The sequence below is a fragment of the Oryza glaberrima genome, chromosome 12 (genome assembly GCF_000147395.1).
Source record: "Oryza glaberrima chromosome 12, OglaRS2, whole genome shotgun sequence".
Lineage (NCBI taxonomy): Eukaryota > Viridiplantae > Streptophyta > Magnoliopsida > Poales > Poaceae > Oryza > Oryza glaberrima.
The window spans coordinates 20,850,726-20,871,974 of NC_068337.1; the positions used below are offsets into that span (position 1 = coordinate 20,850,726).

At 42.6% G+C, this 21,249-nt stretch overlaps 4 protein-coding genes and 1 pseudogene across 6 annotated transcripts; 4 read left to right on the top strand and 1 right to left on the bottom strand.

Moving 5' to 3' along the window:
• Positions 1 to 827: 827 nt before the first annotated feature.
• LOC127757296 (protein REGULATOR OF FATTY ACID COMPOSITION 3, chloroplastic) lies at positions 828 to 3,274 on the bottom strand. The gene is given in 5 exon segments (XM_052282798.1): positions 828 to 1,479; positions 1,905 to 1,982; positions 2,116 to 2,191; positions 2,194 to 2,319; positions 2,941 to 3,274. Coding segments are annotated over 5 exon segments (1,047 nt in total). The 5' UTR covers positions 3,217 to 3,274; the 3' UTR covers positions 828 to 988.
• Positions 3,275 to 3,733: 459 nt separating this feature from the next.
• On the top strand, positions 3,734 to 4,638 carry LOC127756391 (GDSL esterase/lipase At2g04570-like; annotated as a pseudogene).
• A 1,213-nt stretch (positions 4,639 to 5,851) lies between these two features.
• LOC127756435 (rhodanese-like domain-containing protein 6) lies at positions 5,852 to 8,962 on the top strand. 2 transcript variants are annotated; one of them, XM_052281766.1, is made up of 9 exons: positions 5,852 to 6,129; positions 6,217 to 6,378; positions 6,470 to 6,575; positions 6,668 to 6,869; positions 6,978 to 7,059; positions 7,186 to 7,268; positions 7,384 to 7,516; positions 7,648 to 7,819; positions 8,065 to 8,962. In XM_052281766.1, the coding sequence occupies exons 1-9, from the start codon at positions 5,920 to 5,922 to the stop codon at positions 8,790 to 8,792; spliced, it is 1,878 nt and encodes a 625-aa protein (XP_052137726.1). In that variant the 5' UTR covers positions 5,852 to 5,919; the 3' UTR covers positions 8,793 to 8,962. The 2 variants fall into 2 exon arrangements, with proteins under 2 accessions (XP_052137726.1, XP_052137728.1); XM_052281768.1 differs by having other exon boundaries at positions 5,853 to 6,129; positions 6,671 to 6,869.
• A 978-nt stretch (positions 8,963 to 9,940) lies between these two features.
• Positions 9,941 to 15,245, top strand: LOC127758214 (intermediate cleaving peptidase 55, mitochondrial). 2 transcript variants are annotated; one of them, XM_052283837.1, is made up of 13 exons: positions 9,941 to 10,047; positions 11,021 to 11,125; positions 11,963 to 12,226; positions 12,305 to 12,397; positions 12,527 to 12,733; positions 13,302 to 13,405; positions 13,583 to 13,649; positions 13,723 to 13,830; positions 13,912 to 14,004; positions 14,090 to 14,180; positions 14,270 to 14,340; positions 14,568 to 14,696; positions 14,800 to 15,245. In XM_052283837.1, the coding sequence occupies exons 1-13, from the start codon at positions 10,000 to 10,002 to the stop codon at positions 14,905 to 14,907; spliced, it is 1,488 nt and encodes a 495-aa protein (XP_052139797.1). In that variant the 5' UTR covers positions 9,941 to 9,999; the 3' UTR covers positions 14,908 to 15,245. The 2 variants fall into 2 exon arrangements, with proteins under 2 accessions (XP_052139797.1, XP_052139798.1); XM_052283838.1 differs by lacking the exon at positions 9,941 to 10,047 and having other exon boundaries at positions 11,991 to 12,226.
• A 3,806-nt stretch (positions 15,246 to 19,051) lies between these two features.
• Positions 19,052 to 20,182, top strand: LOC127756610 (uncharacterized). The gene has a single exon (XM_052281960.1). The coding sequence runs from the start codon at positions 19,082 to 19,084 to the stop codon at positions 19,829 to 19,831; it is 750 nt and encodes a 249-aa protein (XP_052137920.1). The 5' UTR covers positions 19,052 to 19,081; the 3' UTR covers positions 19,832 to 20,182.
• Positions 20,183 to 21,249: the final 1,067 nt, after the last annotated feature.

Genomic DNA, 21,249 nt, shown 5'->3' on the forward strand with positions numbered 1-21,249 from the left:
TGATGAAACATTGAAACTGCAACTAACTCTTGAACAGTCTCAAGCTTTGATGAACACGGTACAGTTCCCGGCTGCTGTGGTTACGTCCACGTCAAGAGTCCCTAAAACGGCACGGCAAATGCAAAAGTGGACTATAATCATAGTTGATGGTGAAGGGCAGAAACCCAATTTCAGAAAAAAAAAAGACAATGAGAATGCGGATGGCAAATAAATGTAGCGTAAGATGCAAAATACTCTCTCTGTTTCTTATTATAAGGTGTTTTGATTTTTTTTTTCTAAGTTAATTTTTTTAAGTTTAATTAAATTTATAGAAAAATATAGCAACACCTATAACACCAAATTAATTTCATTAAATGTAACGCTGAATATATTTTGATACTATGTTTATTTTATATTGCTATGTTTTTCTATAAACTTTGACAAACTTACACACGTTTGAGTTTTTTAAAAAAAGTCAAAGCGTCTTGTAATATGAAACAGAGGGGTGAGTATATACAACAATTTTCCACAAGTATAATAATTGTATAGACGATCTACATGAGATCGATGCCACTTAAATGTAGGGTAAGTATATACCACAATTTTCCACAAGTATAATAATTGTATAGACGATCTACATGAGATCAATGCCACTTAAATGTACACATGTTTAAAGTTCAAAAAACACAATTTTGAGTAGAAAACATGATACGCCAATATAGCCATAAAAGATCTCTCTAAAGTGGAAGGTGTAGACTGTAGATCACATCATCACACCTCATTTCTCCTTTTATGTATAAGTGGTGGTGCACACAAAATCACATGGAATAGGAGCTTCAGGTACAAGGGAACACCTAATGAACTTATCATCAAAACAGTGGTCATTTGATACATGGAATGCACTCAGCTGAGATTACTTTGTAGTCATATTTTCATACAGGTGGGTCCTTTGTATAGAAAAAAAGGGGTAGTCTTACACTAAGACTAAATGAAAACAGAGACATCTAAGCTACCTCAAGACTTTCTCAGCTGCGTACTTCTCTACTTTCATTGTCCTGTTCCTTCTTCTACTGTTTTCGTTGTTATCGCGCTCGACTTCATCAACAAGAATAATTTCAGGTTCATCATCATCTTCATAACCAGCGTTCTCCATTTCACCCTTGTCATCCCAATCCTCCTCCGGCTCCTGCTCCTCTTCGCCATCATCTTCATCATCAATGTATTCATCATCCATATACTGTTGTTGAGCTCGCAGGGTGTGGAACTCTGGTGGGGGAGAGCAGTCTTCAGTGATCGCCTCGTCCCGTTTCATCACGAGATGCCTAATGATTCTCTCGTCCTTATCTAGCAGGGTCTTGAAGTCATTGATGTATTTTGCCTGTATCTCAAAGTTCATTAAGATGTAGTTGGCATGTCTTGCTTTCTTTATTTTGTAAGCAAGTCTACGCAGTCCCCAATTGTTAAGCCTCCATATCCTTCCTTTCTTCTCTCTGACAAAATCTGCGATAGATAAAATGATATTGGTAATTAGAAGCCTAATAATTAACTGCTAGACCAAAAGAAGAAAAAAGCAGACAAACACTAACTCCTGAACAATCGAAGAATATTCTTGTCTGCCCTGAAGATTTGACATAGAGCATAAAAGAAATACATAGTAGTAATTTGGCAGGAAATGACTCTGCATCCATGGGTGTCAAGCTCCTACATATACTAATACAATTATTTTTGTTAGCCATGAGATGACTGAGATTAACTCTTCGAGAGTCTCCTATGCACATAAATATAACATATAACTATGTTTATTTGCCATAAAGTGACTGAGATAACTCTTTAAGAGAGTTTTAGTTTTTTTTTCTCTTTCATGAAATAACTCCAATTTGCTGACTTCAAACAGCTGTACAAGAGAAGCATGTTGAGAAATGCACCTTGTACTTTTGATACAACATCTTCAACTTCTTCCACACGATCCTCATGAATTAGGTAAACCACTTCATAATGCCGCACTGCATAAGGGAGAAAGTTAGTCATGTTAATTTAGTATTGCCACATATAAATAATAACACAAATGGACTGGACATAGATAAAACAAACAAAAAAAAACTATCTCAGTAAATAAGGAAAGGAAAGAGATCTTACTTCTTTTCAGATTTAAATCACTCTCCATTTGGATATTAAGAAACTCATATAGCTTTTCTGCAAATGAGTAAAAATTTGGTTAGACTGGTTTAAAATATTTGCATGAAACACAAAAAGGAAAATAACAATATAAAGAAAATGAATAACACCTTCATCTGCATCAGCAAATTCAGGTGCAACTTGACCATCATCTTTCACCATTTTCTGTAAAACAGCCAACAGAACAAACGAGTAACACAATGAATTTCATTCTTTGTCATGACATTAAACAATATCAACTATGTTAAAACAAATGGGCACAGCGTTTTTGGTCATCAGAACCCAGTCAAAGACAAAGAGCAACATGCCCTCGAGAATTAAAGTTGAAAGCAGGTGAACCTATGAGCAAATTCAGTCAGCAGACAAGATCCAGTAAAGCTCCATGATCACTAGTACAAACATTGTAGCTAAACCCGAAATGTTGCAGCTTGTATCTGCATTCACAACGCTGGTAATTCAGTGATTACCATTGTTCACCAGCCGTGCAAAGTTGTAATAACAAACTCATCAGACAAACTGGTGTCCAACCCACCATTGGACAAGACAATGCATCAACCGCATTACTCACAATAAATAGCAGCAAAATCAGCCATGGAGCCATCATAATTGTGTATTTCTAATCATGCTATTACTTCCTCAACATAAGAACATCCAACACAATCTCGCCATTAGCCTCCACTGTCATACTCCAATTCCTCGATTCTCCGCGACTAACAAGAAACCAACCACAGCTTCGTTCTATCCATAATTCACGGCGGTGAGTTGGAACAGTAACAAGAAACGCACCTTCCTGAGCAGGACGGCCTCGGGGAACGGCCCGGTGGCCTCGCCGGCCTTGGGCGCGAAGCTGTGGGTGTCCACCCTCTCCTCCTCCTCCTCCTCCCCCTCCCCGCCCTTCCCCCTCCTCTTCTTGGCCGCCGCGGCCACCATCAGCCGCCGCCCCCCGCCTCCAACTCCGGTGAACGCGGCGACCCGCTGCAACCTCAGCCTCAGCTGCTGCGGCTGCGGCTGCGGCTGCCGCGCGAGGAGGGACAGCGGCCGCGGCGCGGCGGTGGCCTCCATGGTGGCGGGCGAGGAGAGCGAGGTCGAGGTTCTCGCCGGGGTTCTTGGGTTGCGGGGGACGCGGAGCGAAATGGGCGGCGAAGAGAAGAGGATAAGATGGAACATGGGCCGGGCTGGCCAGTGGGCCCAGATGTTTCATCCCCAAATCAGCCCACTTCCTAATGGGCCGGTTCCACAAATGAGCCGACTGAGTTGAGCCCACCAATTATGCAGTGGCAAGAATCTTAGTGATGGGCCCAACTCATAAAGGAATAAGTTCACCTGAGGTCCCTTAACTTGTTAACGAATCCGATTTTCGTCCTTCAACCGGAAAACCAGATACGACAGGTCCCTCAACTATCAAAACCGGTGCAGATGAGGTCCCTCGGCTGTTTTGATGGCGGTTTTAGCTGACGTGGTGCCTATGTGGCTAATTTGACTCGGTATTCGTCCCATGTAACATTGACGTGGCGCTTACATGGCAATTCTATCCCTGAAAAATAATAAAAACCATGGGCCCACATGTCAGTTAAAAAAAATGGGCCCCCACAAGTCAGTGCTCTCTCTCTCTCACTCTTCTCATCTGGACCCTTGCCGTCGACTTCACTCTGAGGCGTTCGGGCTGCCGCCGCTCGTCCCGGCCCTCGACCCGGGCGTCAACATGAGCAGCCTTGCCGCCGGCGCATGCTTCGCCTCCACCAGCGCCGGCTACGACAATGCCACATCTGATCTTTTCGTTAGCCTTCCATTAGAGCAAAATGATAGCTAGCTTAGCTACAATTTCATGGTGTTCTTGGGTGACATCACACATGACATCCATGGAGTAATTTTGTGAGGTCGCATCGTACAGTCGGTGCTGCCGATGTGGAAGGAGCTGGACTACTTCAAGGAGTACGCGGCAAGGCTTCAAAGCTTCCGGGGGGACGACGATGCGGCGGCGGCGGCGACGCTGTCGGAGGCGCTCTACATCGTCAGCATGGGCACCAACGACTTCCTTGAGAACTACTAAGCCATGGCGCGCGCCCAAGCGGCGGAGTACTCCACGGCGGCGGCGTACGGCGACTACCTCCTCGGCATCGGCGCATCGCCGAGTCGTACTCGTTTGTCCGCAAGCTGCACACGCTCGGTGCCCGCAAGGTCGACCTTAACGGCCTCCGGCCCATGGGCTGCCTCCCGCTGGAGCGCGCCACGGGGAGCGGTGGTGCGTGTACCGACGAGAAAAACACCGTCGTCAAGCGCTTCAACGCCGGCCTCCAGGACATGATCGCGAGGCTCAACGACGAGCTCGGCAACGGCGAGATGATCGTGTACGGCGACGTGTACAGGCCGGTGGCCGCCGGCGACGTACGGGGTGGAGAACGTAGGCAACAGCACCGTGCCCACGCGGGTCAATCGGCGGCGGCTCACCTGTGCCATCTGCTTCGACATGTTCGCCCCCGGTAGGATGAGGTTGGCGGGGTGCTCCCACAGTCCCACTACAACTGCATCGCTTCGGTGCCCGGACCCGTCCTGCTCGGTCGCCGGCGGAGGCGAGCGCAACGACCGTTCCTAAGGAGGGCGCGGGGGCGGAAGGCGGTGTTGGAGAACAGCCACCGGAGGCCGAGGCAAGGGGGGAGCGGCGGCGGCGGCGGGAACATGCGGAGGCGGCGGAGGCAGGCACGGCAGGCGACGAGGAGAGGGCAGCGGCAGCCGACGGTAGGCCCATGGGGGCGGGAGTGGAGGAGGCCGCGCCTCGACGCTGTCAGCATCTCCGCCGGTGAGAGGAGAGAGGAAAGGGGAGAGATGTGAAGATAGGTGAGATGGGGAGAGAGGAGGAAGAAGAGGAGGGGATTGAGATGAGAAGAGTGAGTGAGAGAGAGCTGGCATGTGGGACCCACTTGGGGCCCACCATTTTTTTAACTGATATGTGGGCCCATGGTTTTTTATTATTTTCAGTGATAGAATTGCCACATAAGTGCCACGTTAAATGCCACGTAGGTGCCACGTCAGCCAAAACCACCATCAAACCGCCAAGGGACCTCATCTGCACCGGTTTTAATAGTTGAGGGATCCGTTGTATCTGGTTTTTCGGTTGAAGGATGAAAATCGGATTCGTTGACAAGTTAAGGGACCTCATATAAGCTTATTCCACTCATAAATAGGCAACAAAAAGGCCTTGTGTTTGGTGGACCGGGATCCTCGCGAGGTGGAATTTGTGAGTAAATAGGCCCTACCAGAATCGGGCCAAAAGTTCGCGCAAGTACGGCCCACAACTGCGCCTCATTTCGGCCGAAAGTCCACGTAAATTCGTAATAAAAGAGAGCGTAATACGTGTGGAAATAAAAATTAGAGTAACTTTCACTGACCTAAACAAACTATCATAAAATTATATATTTAACTCGGTGTATGAAAAAAGATAAAGTTAATATCAAATTTATCATATATCTACACGTTTAAGATGGAGTGTCACAAACCTATATAGGAGTATTTAGCAACAAAACTATCACAAAACTGTAATGTTTATATCTCCAACGTAACAATGGTTCTAGTTTTGTAATAAATTTAGTGCTAAACCAACCTTGTTAGTGATACTGATACAATGCATGAAATTTACTCCAAATATTAACAAGTGGCTTCTGTAATTAAAAGTTAACGTGGGCCGTGTTACGGCTAGGTTAAGCCCACTCGCTGTGGACTCGTCGTCTTCCTCCCGCCGCCGCCGCCTAGGGTTTCGCGCTGAGAGCCATGGACGCGGCGGCGCCGCCGCCGCGGGGGCAGGAGGGGCAAGGAGATCGCAGCGGCGGCGATGAGGGCGGGAGATACGGGGTGCTCCTCTACTACAAGTACGCCGAGGTGCCCGACGCCGCGGCGCTCGCCGCCTTCTACGAGTCCCACTGCCGCGCTCTCGCCCTCGTTGGCCGCGTCCGCGTCGGCCCCGACGGCGTCAACGCCACAGTGAGCATCCTCCTTCTCTCGCTCTAGCCATTTTGGGGGTCGCTCCTCGCTGACCTCGCTGGATTCTGGATTTGTGGTGTCTGCTAGCTCGGGGGGAGAATGGCGGCGCTGGAGAAGCACGTCGCCGAGATGAGCTCCAACGCCTTGTTCGACGGCACCGACTTCAAGCTGGCCTCCTGCGACGACCCCGTCGACGAGCGGGTCGCCAGGGAGTGCGGCTTCACCTCGCTCTCCGTTCGGCTCGTCAAGGTGTTTCTCCTCTTACCATTCAGGAATTCGATGCAACCTCGTAGCTGTCCCAATTACATTTACATTTTGAGTTGTTTCTTGCAATTGGCAGGAGCTGGTAACGCTTTGCGCAAACCCGTCGTTGGCAACCCCGCAGATTACATGCGCCGGGAGGCATTTGTCGGCTGCGAAGTTCCATTCGGTACTCCAAAGTGTTGGTCAGTGGATTCTGAGACTGATGTTTGCCCCATATTGCGATTCTCTGGATTAAAATTGAGTACTGAATGTTTAAGGTGGGGTTTTGTTATAGCAGGAGCTACTTCGGACTCTGAAGCAACCGTGGAGAAGAGTGAAGTGGTTGTCTTGGATGCGCGAAATATCTACGAGACACGGATTGGCAAGTTCCGTGTACCGAACGTGGAGACGCTGGATCCAGAAATCAGGCAGTACAGTGACCTGCCGTTGTGGATAGATGAGCATGCTGAGAAGCTCCGCGGCAAATCAATTATGATGTATATATGACTGGATCTTACAAATTAACTATTGAACAACCTGCTGTTGTGGATAGACTTTGGCATCTCTGAAGTGATCAACCTAACTACTGATTTTGTACTTTTCAGGTACTGCACTGGAGGTATACGGTGTGAGATGGCATCGGCATATATCCGCTCGAAAGGTGAAGGCTTTGAGAACGTATTTCAGGTATTGCAACCCTTTTGAATTGGTAATTTGACACTTCGAGAAATAGTGTTGAAGATGTTGTGCTAGTGTGCATTGCTTCATTGCTTGGGCCAACTGATCATTCATTTCTTGTTATGCTCGCGTTAGCTATATGGTGGCATTCAGAGATATCTGGAGCGATTCCCAGATGGTGGTTATTTTGAAGGGAAGAATTTTGTATTTGACCATAGGTACAACTATATCTGTACTGTTAACATGTAGTTTCACTCAATTCCTTAGTGGAATTGTTGTCCTGAAGATTTCTTAGATTCTATACTGCTAACTTGTTTTGATGTGAATAATCAGGATTTCAGTGGGAAGCCTAAAAGAGAACATACTTGGAACTTGTTTGCTATGTGGTTCTTCTTTCGATGACTACTCGCCCCGTTGTCGTTGCAGCCATTGTAGAATGCTGGTGCTAGTGTGCTCCACATGTCAGGTTGATAGGATCCTATACCTGTTATTGCTTTCCTTTTAAGTAACTTTTAATGATTGGCATCTTAACTTCTGCTATTGAAATATGTGCTTCCATGCCACAAGATTTGCCTACTAAATTTCTTTCTTCTCCAGGATTCCACTAAGGATTATGTTTGCGAGTTGTGTCAAAAGAACGGAAAGCAATGCTGCCAAACGTCACCAAGGCAAGGTTGCAAAACAGAGTCAGAGCTAATAGATTCTTCTGACTTTGGAATACCAATGATTATTAATCAAAGTGCAACTTCAACCATTCCCAGGAGTAATGGTAAGGTCTGTATCAGTTTGCTTTTGTACTCTCCCAGCTATATACTATCCACAGCAAGTCTCTCCATGTTGATACGTGCATATTGAGCAAAGATTCAGTAACTTATTCCATTTTGTTTAAACCTGTGTATTTGTTTGAAAGAACATGCACATGTGTTGTTCCATTCATTTCAGTCTTCAAGTCAGCTATATCTACTTGCATTTCTTGATGCTGGGCGTCCTCTGATGTGTGGAAATGCTGTACAGGTAGTGAGCAGCTGAAGAAGCTAAAGATCCTCTGCTTGCATGGTTTCCGTCAGAATGCATCAAATTTTAAGGGAAGAACATCAGCACTTGCCAAGAAGCTAAAGCACATTGCCGATCTTGTCTTTATAGATGCTCCACACGAGCTTTCGTTTGTGTACAAACCAAATCCAGATCACTGCTCTGGCAGATCTTCACTGCCATCTGGCACACCAAAGAGAAAATACGCATGGCTAGTTGCTCCAAACTCAATTTTTTACGCTGAGCATGACTGGAAGATTGCAGATGCACCATTCGACCCTCTTCAGTATCAGCAACAAACTGATGGATTCGAGGAATCATACGCATACCTTGAACATGCTATCTCTCAGATGGGGAACATTGACGGCATTCTTGGTTTCTCCCAGGGCGCAGCAATGGCAGCCTTGTTCTGCAGACAGCAGCAGAAGACTTGTGGCTCCCTCAAATTCAGGTTTGGGATATTCTGCTCTGGGTATCCAGCACCGATCATAAGTGATTTTGACGGTGAGCCAATTAAGCTCCCCTCGCTTCATTGCTTTGGCAACTCTGAAGATCATGACAGGCAGATAGCAAACAGGGCAAGCACCGAACTCGCGAATCGATTTGATAAGAGTTGTCGCTCTGTTATTGAGCATGATATGGGCCATATAATTCCTACTCGGCCGCCCTTTATTGATAAAATAAAAGAGTTTCTGTCCAATTTTATTTGAAATGTTTGGAAATAAGGCAATATGCTTTGTTGTAAGTTAACTTATGACCCCTCTTTTGATGCATATCATCTGTTGAGTTGTTCTATGCTCATGCTGACTGTATGGTTTGCAGCCACCTTCCGCTACTTTGAACCCCTATTGATTTATGATATATGCAATTTATGCATGCACTCCTTTTGTTATAATTAAGAATAATTTTAGCTGGGCTATGGTAGTATAAAATTAAATTCTCAACATTCAAAACTAGCTTCAAATTATATAAACTAAACCTTAAATAATACCATTTTGCAATTAACAATCCAGGGTACATAATTACAGCCTCTCTCAGTCTCTCACTGAAAAATACGTCTCACTAACTGAAGTACGTGTAAATTGAGCCCAAAGATTCGTATGAATTTGGTCCAGAATTATGTATAATTCAGCCATAACTATCTGTGACTTCGGCCCGTAAACATTTGCGAATTGGGCCAAACTACGTGCGAATTCAGCCTGATAGCGTTTCTCAATTCCGTATTTGTACCAACTTAGCATTTCACGAGTTTTAAAAAGTGCAATAGGGCCTGTTCGGCAAGCTGCGGCGGCTGCGCCGTGTGCGTGCGGCACTATTGGTGCTGGGTGCACTGCAGCCGCAAAATAGACAACCGAACAGGTCCATAGAGAGAATATCTGTTCTTTTCTCCAACAAGAGTTGGATGAAGATTAAGATTTTCGTGACACACTTTTCAAACTGTTAAACGGTGCGTTTCACGTGAAAATTTTCTATATGAAAGTTGCTCTAAAATATCATATTAATATATTCTTCAAGTTTGTAATAATTAAAACTCAATCAATCATATGTTAATACCATCTCGTTTTGCGTAAAAAACTTAATCTCCATCTTCATTTTCATGAAAAAAGAACACCACCTAAATCTCCTCTAACTGAATTCAGAGTAAAAGGATCCAATTTTTTTTTAAAAGAAATATCCAATATCTTTCTAAAACAAGTGGAAAACATGTGAATTGGACCAAAATTGCTTGCAAATTCAGCCCAGAAGTACGCGTTAATTCGGCCCAAAGCATGAGCCAGATCAATTTATAATGGGCCAGAATAGAATCCGATACATACGGATACGGGTCAAATAGTTGTCTTAATAATAACAAGAAAAAAAAAAACCAGCATAGCAAAGCAAGGGTTTAGGGCGGCGGCGGCGGATTCCGCGGCGGCCATGGCGACGGCGGTGCGGCTCCTGCGAAGGAGCCTGCGAGGGGGCGAGGTACTCACTCCACCCCTCCCAATCCAATTCTACTTCCTCTCAACTTTTTTTTGTTGTTGCTGGGGGATTTCGTCTGGGCTGCTCCCCCAGTTTATATCGATTTTTCTTTTACTTGTTCTTGCTGTGATTTAGGTTTTTTTTTTTCCATTCTAGGGTTTTGGAGTGGCGCCTCCTTTACGCGACGATTTATTTTTTGTGCGAGCTTTTCTTGACTATTTATGCGTGTGTTTGTGTGTGTTTTGTGCGAGCTTTTCTTGACTCAGTGCGGTTGATGCTTTTTTTTTTTAAAAAAAAGAAAAACTTTGGCGCGAGCTTCTCTTGACCCTGTGCGGGTGGTTGAGGAAGCATCAACTTAAAGATGCAGTTTCGGAGCTCAGTTCGTTCGATTTCATCCTTGATCTTCTTTTCTTCGCTATGGCCTTCTGTCCGAATTGGATTGGGAGTAGCTCACCTAGTGCTGGAGTCTGGGTAGGTGATGTAATTTCAGTTTGTTAGTGTGGGTTTGTAGTACTCTTTATTTCAATGGAATTGTTCAAAATGTTATGCTTGCTATTGCATTCTCGATTATTAGCTAGTAAGATAGATGCCTAGATGTACATGTAGCTTGATTGGTATTGACTTCTTTTCAGACTTTTGATGATTGGTAAGTAGGAGTAATGGTATTGTCCTAGAGATGATAAATATTGAGGTGCTTGCTTTAGGCTTCAGTTGAGTGAGTTGTTGGTGCGAGATCCACTGTACCATGTCAAATTGTCAGCAATGCTTCGAGATTTGGTAATTGGTGAACTTTAGATGGATTGCATGTCTCATCCACCCCTTGTCAGTAAGTAGTGGCATTGGCAGCTGAATTAAAAAGACAACAAAATACTTTGATTTGATATCATTGATTAGTTCGTAGGCATGAACAAAATGATTATGTTTTTTTGTACAACGTTCAAATGTGTTTTATGCTTTGTCGGAATTTTGAACGCAGGCAGCACCTCGGTTCTTATCCGCTTCTCAAAATTTGGTACGACGAGTTGCAAACAACACCAGATCAGTTGATGTTGGCCAACCAACACCCCGATCTCATCCTGAGGTACTTCCTTGTTGGTAACATAATAGCACTAGCTGATGGTGTGAAATTGCAGTCACATTATAATTTATAATTTCTCTTTTTATGGCCTTCTGATTTTCCAGTGATGGTATTCAAACATTTGCTAGCCTATTTGGTTTCTGGCTAACTTCAGGATACAAAAATTAAAAGTACCGCTGTAACAATGTTAAGTAACTCCTGGGCCAATGGGGATAGGGAAATATGTGAAGCCCCAATTGCAACAATGAACCAAAGCAGTGATCTAAGAAACTTTTGCAAGATCAATGTTTTGGGTGGCATGGCTAAGCAAACTGAACCTGCCTATTTGCCAATTCGGTGTCTTTTCTGATATGTGGGTGATACAATTCATTGGGCAGGCTTATTACCTATGAGAGTGCTCAAATTACGAAAATTTGATTTTTCGTAAGAGAGTTTCTTTATAATCACTATGCACAATAATATAGAATATGTGCAATTTTTATTTTCAGTCAGATAAAGCTTGGCCTTGATTATAGATCTTAGCCAATAAGTTCTATTTACTGAGAAATTAAAGTTGTGGGAATTTGTCCTTTTGGATTATAATTCTATAGATGCTTATAAGCTGGGTTAACCTATTCAAGTTTTGCAATTCTTTAGTAAGTCTCAATAAACTGCCTAGAAGCAAGTCTTAATAGGCAAAACAAGGCTTCTACTTGTTACCTTCCCAGTTCCAACAAACAAAACAATACCTAATATGTTATTTTCATTACTTTTATACTTTTATTAGTGTGCTTGTAAAAGAATCAAAGATAAGTCTACTTAAGAGTTATTATTTTATAATGCTGCAACAATATGAACCAGTTATTAGCTGAAGGAGAGATTACACCAGGTATCACTAGCGATGAGTACATCTTCAGAAGAAAAAAGCTTTTGGAGGTTCTGCCAGAGAAGAGCTTGGCCATTATTGCGTCCGCAGAGCAGCAGATGATGACTGATGTAGTGCCATACTCATTCAGACAGAATGGTGATTACCTGTATATTACAGGTTGTGCACAACCTGGTGGTGTGGCAGTTTTAAGTGAGGAAACTGGTCTGTGTATGTTCATGCCAGATACAAGTAAGGAGGTAATGATGTGGTCTTATTTCCTTAGTACCATTTCTACTTAAGCTGCATAATTCTTAGAAATTGTAATATTGTGCTAGGATGTGGTCTGGCAAGGTCAGACAGCTGGAGTTGAGGCAGCTGAGAATTTCTTCAAAGCGGACAAAGCATTTCCACTTAGTGAGATGCAAAAGGTAACCTTATTTACCCCCCACCCCAAAATCCCCCATTACTTTTGAGCACTAGCTATTACCTCCTAATGACCTTCCTCTAGTGGTACTGCTTTATGACGCGCCATTGACATAACTACCATTAAAATGCAGATCCTTCCTGAAATGATTGAGCGGTCAAAAGTGGTATATCACAATGTAAAGACACTTTCGCCATCTTATAAGAACTTGGATTCCTTTCGTAGGGCATCACTCAATAATAAAGTAAAAGATATTGCATACTACACTGATGAACTGCGGTGGATCAAGTCAAAATCAGAAATTGGGTTGATGCGAGAATCAGCATCTATTGTTTCTCAGGTATTTGGTTAAACTTCTATTTTGTTCTTCTCGCATTGTTAGGAGGTGATGGCCTTACTTCATCAGTCCAGCCTTGGATAGAAAAAAAAACAATAAAGTGAGTTTGATATCTCATCTAAGAGAATAGCGCTGCTGGTTGTGGAAGTTGGGTCTTGATGTCACTACAAGATTGCTGGTACAGAACTATATAGGCACATGCTGTACTCTTAGCCAATGAGATAATTAACTGATGATTTGATATGCGTAGAGTACTAACATGTAAGGACATACAATTTGTCCATGATTGTGCATGACACCATCTTGCACTTATTCCCCTGCCCCTCTGGATAGGCATGGCTCCATTTATTCCTCACATAATATGCCCACACCATTATTTGGTATTCCAACTAGACCACCTTAAAAACAGGTGTGTTGATATATTGCATTTAGAGTTTCTAGTTCAAGCTGACAGTATGCAATACAGAAGCTGCAGAATAAGACGAAACAACTAAATTTGCAAGCGACTTACTCTCTCACTGACCCATTGTAATTGTTCTATGTGCTGACATCATATTCACTACCTGGACAGTCTCTTTTACAAACGATGTTGCTATCTAGGACCCATAGGGAGGAAAGCCAACTGGCAGCTAAGATCGAGTATGAGTGCAAAATGAGGGGTGCCCAAAGAATGGCGTAAGCATTTTGTACTTCCCTGTATAATACTGTATGGTATCACATATACTGCCGTACTAGTAGCATGATTCTATGTCCATTCACTTTGTTAATTAATAGATATTGAGTTAATATGCATGGGAAATATGAGGTCCATACTCAGATGATTTACCTTTCCTTTTTATTGCCGTACCCTAGGTTCCATCCTGTAGTTGGTGGTGGAGCAAATGGCAGTGTAATACACTACTCAAGAAATGACGGAAGGGTAAACAGACTTTTCTCTTGTCGCACATGTCAGAGCTATCTTTCTTGTGAAGTTATTTTTAGCTATTTGACAGGTCAAAGCAGGTGAACTACTGCTCATGGATGTTGGCTGTGAGTATCATGGCTACCTTAGCGACCTGACTCGAACATGGCCACCCTGTGGCAGGTTTTCACCTGCTCAGGTAAATGCTAGATCTGTATACAAGTTAAGAAGTTTTATTTTTGTTACTTCTTCTAACTCCGAGTCCTCACCTTGACCACAGGAAGAACTATACAGCCTGATACTGGAGACAAATAAGGAATGCATAAAGCTTTGTAAACCAGGCGCAAGCATTAACGAGATACATAATCATTCGGTATTATCAACATTACTCATTGTAGATACAAATTTTTATTTCACAAAAACTCAAAAGATCCAAATCTCAAATCTTCCATTTGCAGGTCAAGATGTTGATAAAGGGTTTCCAAGAACTTGGAATTTTAGAGAAGGGGAAATCCATCCAATACAATTATTTGAATCCAACAGCAATAGGTTCATACACTCTGTCCATTAAGATTTCTCCTTGAATGCAAGGGATTGGGCCCTGGGGACCAACTTAACTCTGTCTTGCTGTCTCCCAGGTCACTCGTTAGGAATGGATATTCATGATTCCGTCAAGCTTAGCAAGGACAAACCCTTGGAGCCAGGAGTTGTGAGTAGATGATTCATTCATTTCTGTCTAGTTATTTAATTATTTTTAAGCTTCTTAATGATCGTTGTATGCATGCATCTGGATAAAACACCCAACTAACCTCCAACAACAATTTTCATAAGAACTGTATTTTACCAAATATATTTCATGGCTTAAATAAACCAAGCCATCAACTTTTCACATCAGCTCAATCTCAAATGCTGACATGAGATCCTGTATGCGCGCAGATAATAACGATCGAGCCCGGGGTTTACATCCCACCGGTGCCAATACTGAAAGAGAACGCCCCAGATAGGTACCGGGGCATCGGAATTAGGATCGAGGACGAGGTCCTCATCACCGAGTCCGGTCACGAGGTACTCTCTTCGCTCCAATCATCTATAGTACAGCTTGGACCTTGGATTGGTAAATGCTGCTGTCAGGTATTGAAAGATCATCATCCTGGGGTTGGCCTTGCAGGTCCTGACGGCGTCGGTGCCGAAGGAGATCTCTCACATAACCACCCTTATGAACATGGGTAGTAACTCCATGATGGATGCCCATGAGCTGAGGGCTGCCTGCAGTTGAGAAGTTCAGACAATGCTGTCCTGATGCATCATCCCTCTTCCCTCCAGCGATCTTCGCATCCAAATTCCAATTGACATTCATTCTTCGTTAAAGCTGAGAGATGAATCGGGATTATGAAGGCTCAAGTGGGGTTATGGTTTTTGAGAAACCCGAACCACCCTGATCGTCTCAGGGCGGTACGGGTTTTTCGCTGGTTTTCACGAGAAAAACCAGCTGTTTTCAGTGTTTGCAATTTTTTTTAGCTTTGTTAAGGACTGAAATTTGTAACATACTACCTCAGATTATGTACAAATTCAGATGGTGACAGAAACAAAAGCACGAAATTAGGGTCACAAGAAGCCCCTGAAAGAGCATGTGAAAATTCAGACGACAGTAATCAAAGTTTCTGAAATCAGTTGCTTTCCTTTTTCTTAAAAAAGAAAAAAACTAGAACAGCCATGGTCACTCTCCTTCAAAGCAATGAGTTAATTAGCAAGAGACCAGAAGCTAGGCACCGTTGAGATGAAGGCAATCAAAATCAAATTAATTAGTGCAGGTTTGCCTGGACCTTTGCACGGTTAACCATCATCATCTGATGCAGTTAATATGTCATCAAGCTGTGAGAGATGGCAGTTGAAGAACAGCAAGGCAAGCCATGAATGTGGCTGAACTGCACTGCAGCAATATTTGGTTAGGTTTTGCTGCGCCATGAAACAGCAGGTGATGGCAGCGCCACGTTGGCGATTTTATTATTGAGCATGGCTCCGCATTTATGCCCTAATTTTCGCACGCAGAAACCGCGTTTCTGTCCCAACAAACGCCGTGCACGGATATGCGAGCACCTTCACCTGCATCTACATCACTACATGCTCCTGTGTATCCATGTGAGCTAAACCATGGGTCCCAGATACCATACACCATTCGCTCCTAACGAATCTAGAATAGAATAGAAGTTACCGAGTACTCTGATTAAAAAATATATGTTTGTAATAATATATTAGTACGTAGAAATATGTGAATCCTAGTGTACTACAGATGCACCATGAAAATTTGTGCAAATCTCCCATGAAAGGGTCTTCCACGATCTTATGCACCTTCGGGCCATCTCGATCGTCTATTGAGTGCACGGACGACAGAGGATGACGAGGAAGGTTCATGTAGCTAGGTTTAGAAAATTCCACCCATCCCCCCTTGATTTTTTTTAAATTTTTTATTGAATTTAACTATAATTATATAGATTTGACAAAAATATGTACACATTTCAAATTATTTCAGATCAAAATATTCCAAAATTTCAGTTTATCAATTCCCCCGATAGAAAGGGCGATCATAAATTTTGAATCATTGCCTTCAGCTGCCGGCAGGAAACCATTTGGGGTGGGGGTTTCCGCCACCTCACGGTTTGACGGTTACCGCGGTAAGCACGTGGTTATCATGAAAACCGTGCTATCACGAGTTATACCATGGTTTCAAAGATTTAGAAGGTTGATAACCGTGTAATAACTGTATGATTTTGTAAATTCCTGCCGGTCATCGGTGGCCACAGATGCAGGAACAGCATAAGCAAAGTACTACCAACATGGTCCATGGACGGTTGGGGTAGTCAACGTATATGCATGATTACTGGTTGAAACGCAGCAAGATGTTCATCAATCCCTGCTTCACTGCCACAGTAAAGAAGGCATTTACACTACCAGGTATCGTTTGCTATCTCTCTCTTCTTGCATTTGTGAATTTGTTATGCCTGCTTCTTGCTGCAGCATCAGAATTCACAGATGCATGGATGCATTGGATTTATTCCTCTGATATCTTCTCTGCTGCACCTTGCATTAGGATAAGGGTTATGCCATGGTCCTAAAGGCACCTTCAAGATTTTTTTTCTTTTACTATGGCTGTGTTTAGTTCACACCAAAATTAGAAATTTGGTTGAAATTGAAACGATGTGACGGAAAAGTTGAAAGTTTGTGTGCGTAGGAAAGTTTTGATGTGATAGAAAAGTTGGAAGTTCGAAGAATTATTTTGGAACTAAACACGGCATATATACCATATCTATATATAATACCCTATTTTTAACGGCAACTAGATACCCAGTTTAGCTGTGTGCCATACAACAGAAGTCAGTAATATAAATCATTTCTATAATCTGGAATAAACTAGCTATCCAGGTAGCTATATATGATTGTAACCACCGTAAAAAGAGGCTGCACCAAATGCCCAATAAATCACTTAATAAGGTGTTCAAAGTGCTTAGGACACGCTTTGACTCGTTTGAAATGCAGAAATTTTATATGAAACGCAAACCTAGAAATAGTTTTGGCATTTTCAGACCGACATGTTTTCTTTGGCTGTGTTTAGATCCAAACTTTTAACTTTTTCCATCACATCAACTTGTCATATACACAATTTTGGAAGGAACCTAAACGCAGCCTTTGGAGCAAAGAAAAGGAGGAGAAACGATTCAACCCAACCCAATCCATCAATGCCCTTAGTTGGTTTGAGAGGAGACGGTTGGAACAGCGGCTGCTGAGACTGAAGCACCAGGGGAAGCAGCAGTAGCACTCACTTAATTATGAGCCATTTTGTGAGACTGATGAGCATGCCAAAGTCTTCATCCAACCGTCCCTTGCATCATCATCATCATCATCTCTTTGTCCTATCCGTTTGATCAATCTGCGCCAACGCAGGTTTCTGGAGGGATGCAAGATATGCAGTGGAAGTGACATGATCTAGCGTAGTAGTCCTTAAAAAAAAAACTAGTATTGGATATAATATTTTGTAGTACAACGAATCTGGACATATACTAGGAAACGTCTAATACAATTATTTTAGACGGGAGGAGTACTCCCTCCTTTCTATTTTAGGTGTAGTTTGTGGATTTCCGTATCTAACATTTGACCGTCTGTTTTATTTTGAAATTTATGATTTTTTTAAAAAAATTAAGTCACGTATAAAGTATTATCCATGTTTTATCATCTAATAAAAAAACTAATCATGAAAACATTTTAAATAAGATAAATGGTCAAACATCAAACACGAAAAAACACATCTATACTTTATAAAATGGGACGGAGGGAGTAGCCAACTGTGTGCCGGCCCTCGTTACACTCTCCCAACCCGCAACTGATCAGAAATTAATCAAAGACATTGGTTTGGAGTTTCGTTGCTTAACACATGCGCGTTAATTAGATTGGACTGCACACGTCTGCACGGTGGATCTTAATTACTTACACCTTCCATCCTAAAATAAGTTAATTGCCAGTAACACTAACACCTAACATACCATTGGTCCCTACTCCGAAACCATAAATCAAGTTCTACTCTCCTATTAATAACGGCATTACAGTTTCGTTTACATATGTTTAGTACATATAGTGCATATGTTTTATTACTATATTTTCTAATATATAATTGCAAAATATATCTATAAGATATTGTTTTTATGACAAATGATTTACTAATTCTATTTTCACACATCAAATCTTTTTATTTTACATCTCAAATGATTTCACATTTTGAGGTTTGACTATTGGAGAACAGCGTACCATATGTTCTTTCTACGACCTAATCGAATGTGTTAGGTCTATTTTCGCACATGTTTGGTCACCTCTAGCACTCTATCGAAGCATGAGATAGCATCTGGCTAATCACATCTACACAGCGAAAGTATTCTTTTAAGTTTATATGTTGTCTAGAGTCTTGACTATAAATATTTTAATTGTGCAATCTAAAATAGATATATTTTTACACATATCCGATCTATCGCCCGTGGGTTTTTTATTTTCCGTATTTCGTAACTAAGCTCACATGAAAGCTTGCAAGTCTAATAATACGTGTTTAATTGATGTTACTATATATCATGCTGATAAATAAAAAAATATTACTAAAAAAACAGGCAGATAAAACCCTTAAAAGAATTCATTGTAATCAAGCATGCCGTGTGCACTCTTTCCAAATTTAAGTTTACGTAAAATAGTCAAGCGATCAAGATTCTATACTTTGATTGAAAAGTATAGTCTAATTATTAAGTTGTATACTACTATTCCAAGTACGTATATGCCAACTTCCAACCACATTGAAACATTTCATTTCTCCTTTATATATATTCCAAAAAAACAAAAAAAACTCATCTCACATTCAATATAGTGAGCTAAGAAACAACTAGCTAGAGTGAGTGAGTGAGTGAGTGGTTTTCTTGATGAGCCACAACCCCTATATAACCTCACTCCCCCTCACCCCTCTCCTCAAACCATCCAACCTCACACAGTTCACACAACCACAAGCTTCAAAGCTCCCTACTACTTCTCCTCCTCCTTCTTCTCCGGCGCCGGCGACAATGACGCTGACGATCCCGGACGACGTGCGGGCGAAGGCGGAGGTGTACGTCGGCGACGAGGCCGGGCAGGAGAAGACGCGGCTGCTGCTGGAGGAGACGGGACTCCCCAGCGGCCTCCTCCCTCTCCGCGACATCATCGAGTGCGGCTACGTGGAGGAGACCGGGTTCGTGTGGCTGAAGCAGCGGCGGAAGGTGGACCACTTCTTCGCCAAGGCCGGCCGCCACGTCAGCTACGCCGCCGAGGTCTCCGCCGTCGCCGAGAAGGGCCGCCTCCGCAAGATCACCGGCGTCAAGGCCAAGGAGCTCCTCATCTGGGTCACCCTCCACGAGATCGCCGTCGACGACCCCCCCACCGGCAAGCTCACCTGCAAGGCCATCGGCGGCCTCTCCCGCAGCTTCCCCGTCGACGCCTTCGAGGCCCCCCCGCCGCCGCCCAAGAACCCCTCCCCCGCCGCCGGCGACACCACCAAGGTCGATGAGGAGAAGAAGAAGGAGGAGGAGGTCGCCGGCGACGCCGCCGCCGCCGCCATTGACGAGATCGAGGGGAAGATGAAGGAGATGAACAGCAAGGAGGTGCAGGTGCAGGCCGAGGGAGTGGCAGCCAAGAACTGAAGAAGATCGATCGATCGATATACACACAGATCATCATACATCTCATCATCATCATCAGCAGCAGAAGCAGCAGCACGAGATCTCACTATCATATGGAGATTCAGATGAGCTAGTAGCTGAGATGATGAGTTATTATTAATTAATCGTTTTATTTGGTTCTGAATAATCTGCATCAGCATGCATGCACTGCTTTAAATTAATTATTATTAAGTTGTTACTACTTCTTTTCTTGCTGCTGTTAAACAGAGAGAAAATGATATATATATATGGAGAGATCGACGACATGTATTATTATTGCTATCATCATCTGATGAGATTATAATATGCGCAATGGAAATATTATTTATTTAATTATGTTTTTTTTCTTCTTCCCCGTGGCTTAATTAATTGCTTCAATTGATCATATAATTAAAGGAGGGGAATTAATGCTGTCAGCTACCACTGGGCAGTATACGTCCTGTCTGCTTTCATTTACTGGAGATAAAAGCAGATGCAAGTGAAAATAAATTGGAATAGTAATTGTCAGTCCAATTAATCTTCTTGCTTCCATACATCTCTTTCTAAGGCTGTGTTTAGTTCCTTCCACCGTTGGAAGTTTGGGTTGAAATTGGTACGATGTGAGTGAAAAATTGTGTGTATGATAGATTGATGCGATGAAAAAAGTTAAAAGTTTGGATCCAAAGTTTGGATCTAAACGCAGCCTAACTGTCTCTGTGGATGATGGATCTCTCTGCTTCTCTGAACTAATTTAGGTGAGAATTGAATTGCTTGTGTTCCTGACTTTCCCATCTTGTTGCCATGATATCTCTCTGGCTTGTCGATCGATCTACTGCTCATCCATGGCATCCATGGTGGATCTTAGAGTAACCGTCCCATAATACTCGCTCCGGATGGATAATACTTCATAAGAAGATACTTCTTGAAATACATCTCATATCTATCATCCATGCAAGATATATTCGTATGGTGAAAAGTACATATCATATTGGACAATATTAATGTCAAACTTTAAATTCTTGAAATATGAATAATTTTTAAAATATTAGTGTTAGAAAACACTTTAATAAAATTATATTGATTTTAGCCTTTTAGTTTGTTCCAATATTGATTTTAGCCTTTTAGCATAAAATATTGATTTTAGCCTTTTAGCATAAAATATTGATTTATTCCGAGATAATATAAATCCCCACATATTAACTTTTGTATTAGTAGTTTATTTTCTCACCTATTAACTTTTATACTAGTGACAGTGTACTCGATCACACTTCTAGTTTATTCTGTCAATTATCATCTTTCATACAATAACATCCTTTTATTAATTCATTAGTTTTATATAAAAATAATAATCCCTTATATTTATAGGCCGGAGCGACTACATATAGATCTACCTATATGTGCTACTGCTACAACACACAATG

What these genes read in the sequence shown, in the direction of transcription:
- LOC127756610 (XM_052281960.1), top strand. Translation starts at nt 19,082, where the DNA reads ATGAGCCACAACCCCTATATAACCTCACTCCCCCTCACCCCTCTCCTC.
- LOC127756435 (XM_052281766.1), top strand. Translation starts at nt 5,920, where the DNA reads ATGGACGCGGCGGCGCCGCCGCCGCGGGGGCAGGAGGGGCAAGGAGAT. An exon ending in TCTCCGTTCGGCTCGTCAAG is followed by an intron (nt 6,379 to 6,469) that starts GTGTTTCTCCTC and finishes TGCAATTGGCAG; the next exon opens with GAGCTGGTAACGCTTTGCGC. An exon ending in GCTTTGAGAACGTATTTCAG is followed by an intron (nt 7,060 to 7,185) that starts GTATTGCAACCC and finishes TGCTCGCGTTAG; the next exon opens with CTATATGGTGGCATTCAGAG.
- LOC127758214 (XM_052283837.1), top strand. Translation starts at nt 10,000, where the DNA reads ATGGCGACGGCGGTGCGGCTCCTGCGAAGGAGCCTGCGAGGGGGCGAG. An exon ending in ACTCAAGAAATGACGGAAGG is followed by an intron (nt 13,650 to 13,722) that starts GTAAACAGACTT and finishes GCTATTTGACAG; the next exon opens with GTCAAAGCAGGTGAACTACT. An exon ending in TTTGAATCCAACAGCAATAG is followed by an intron (nt 14,181 to 14,269) that starts GTTCATACACTC and finishes GCTGTCTCCCAG; the next exon opens with GTCACTCGTTAGGAATGGAT.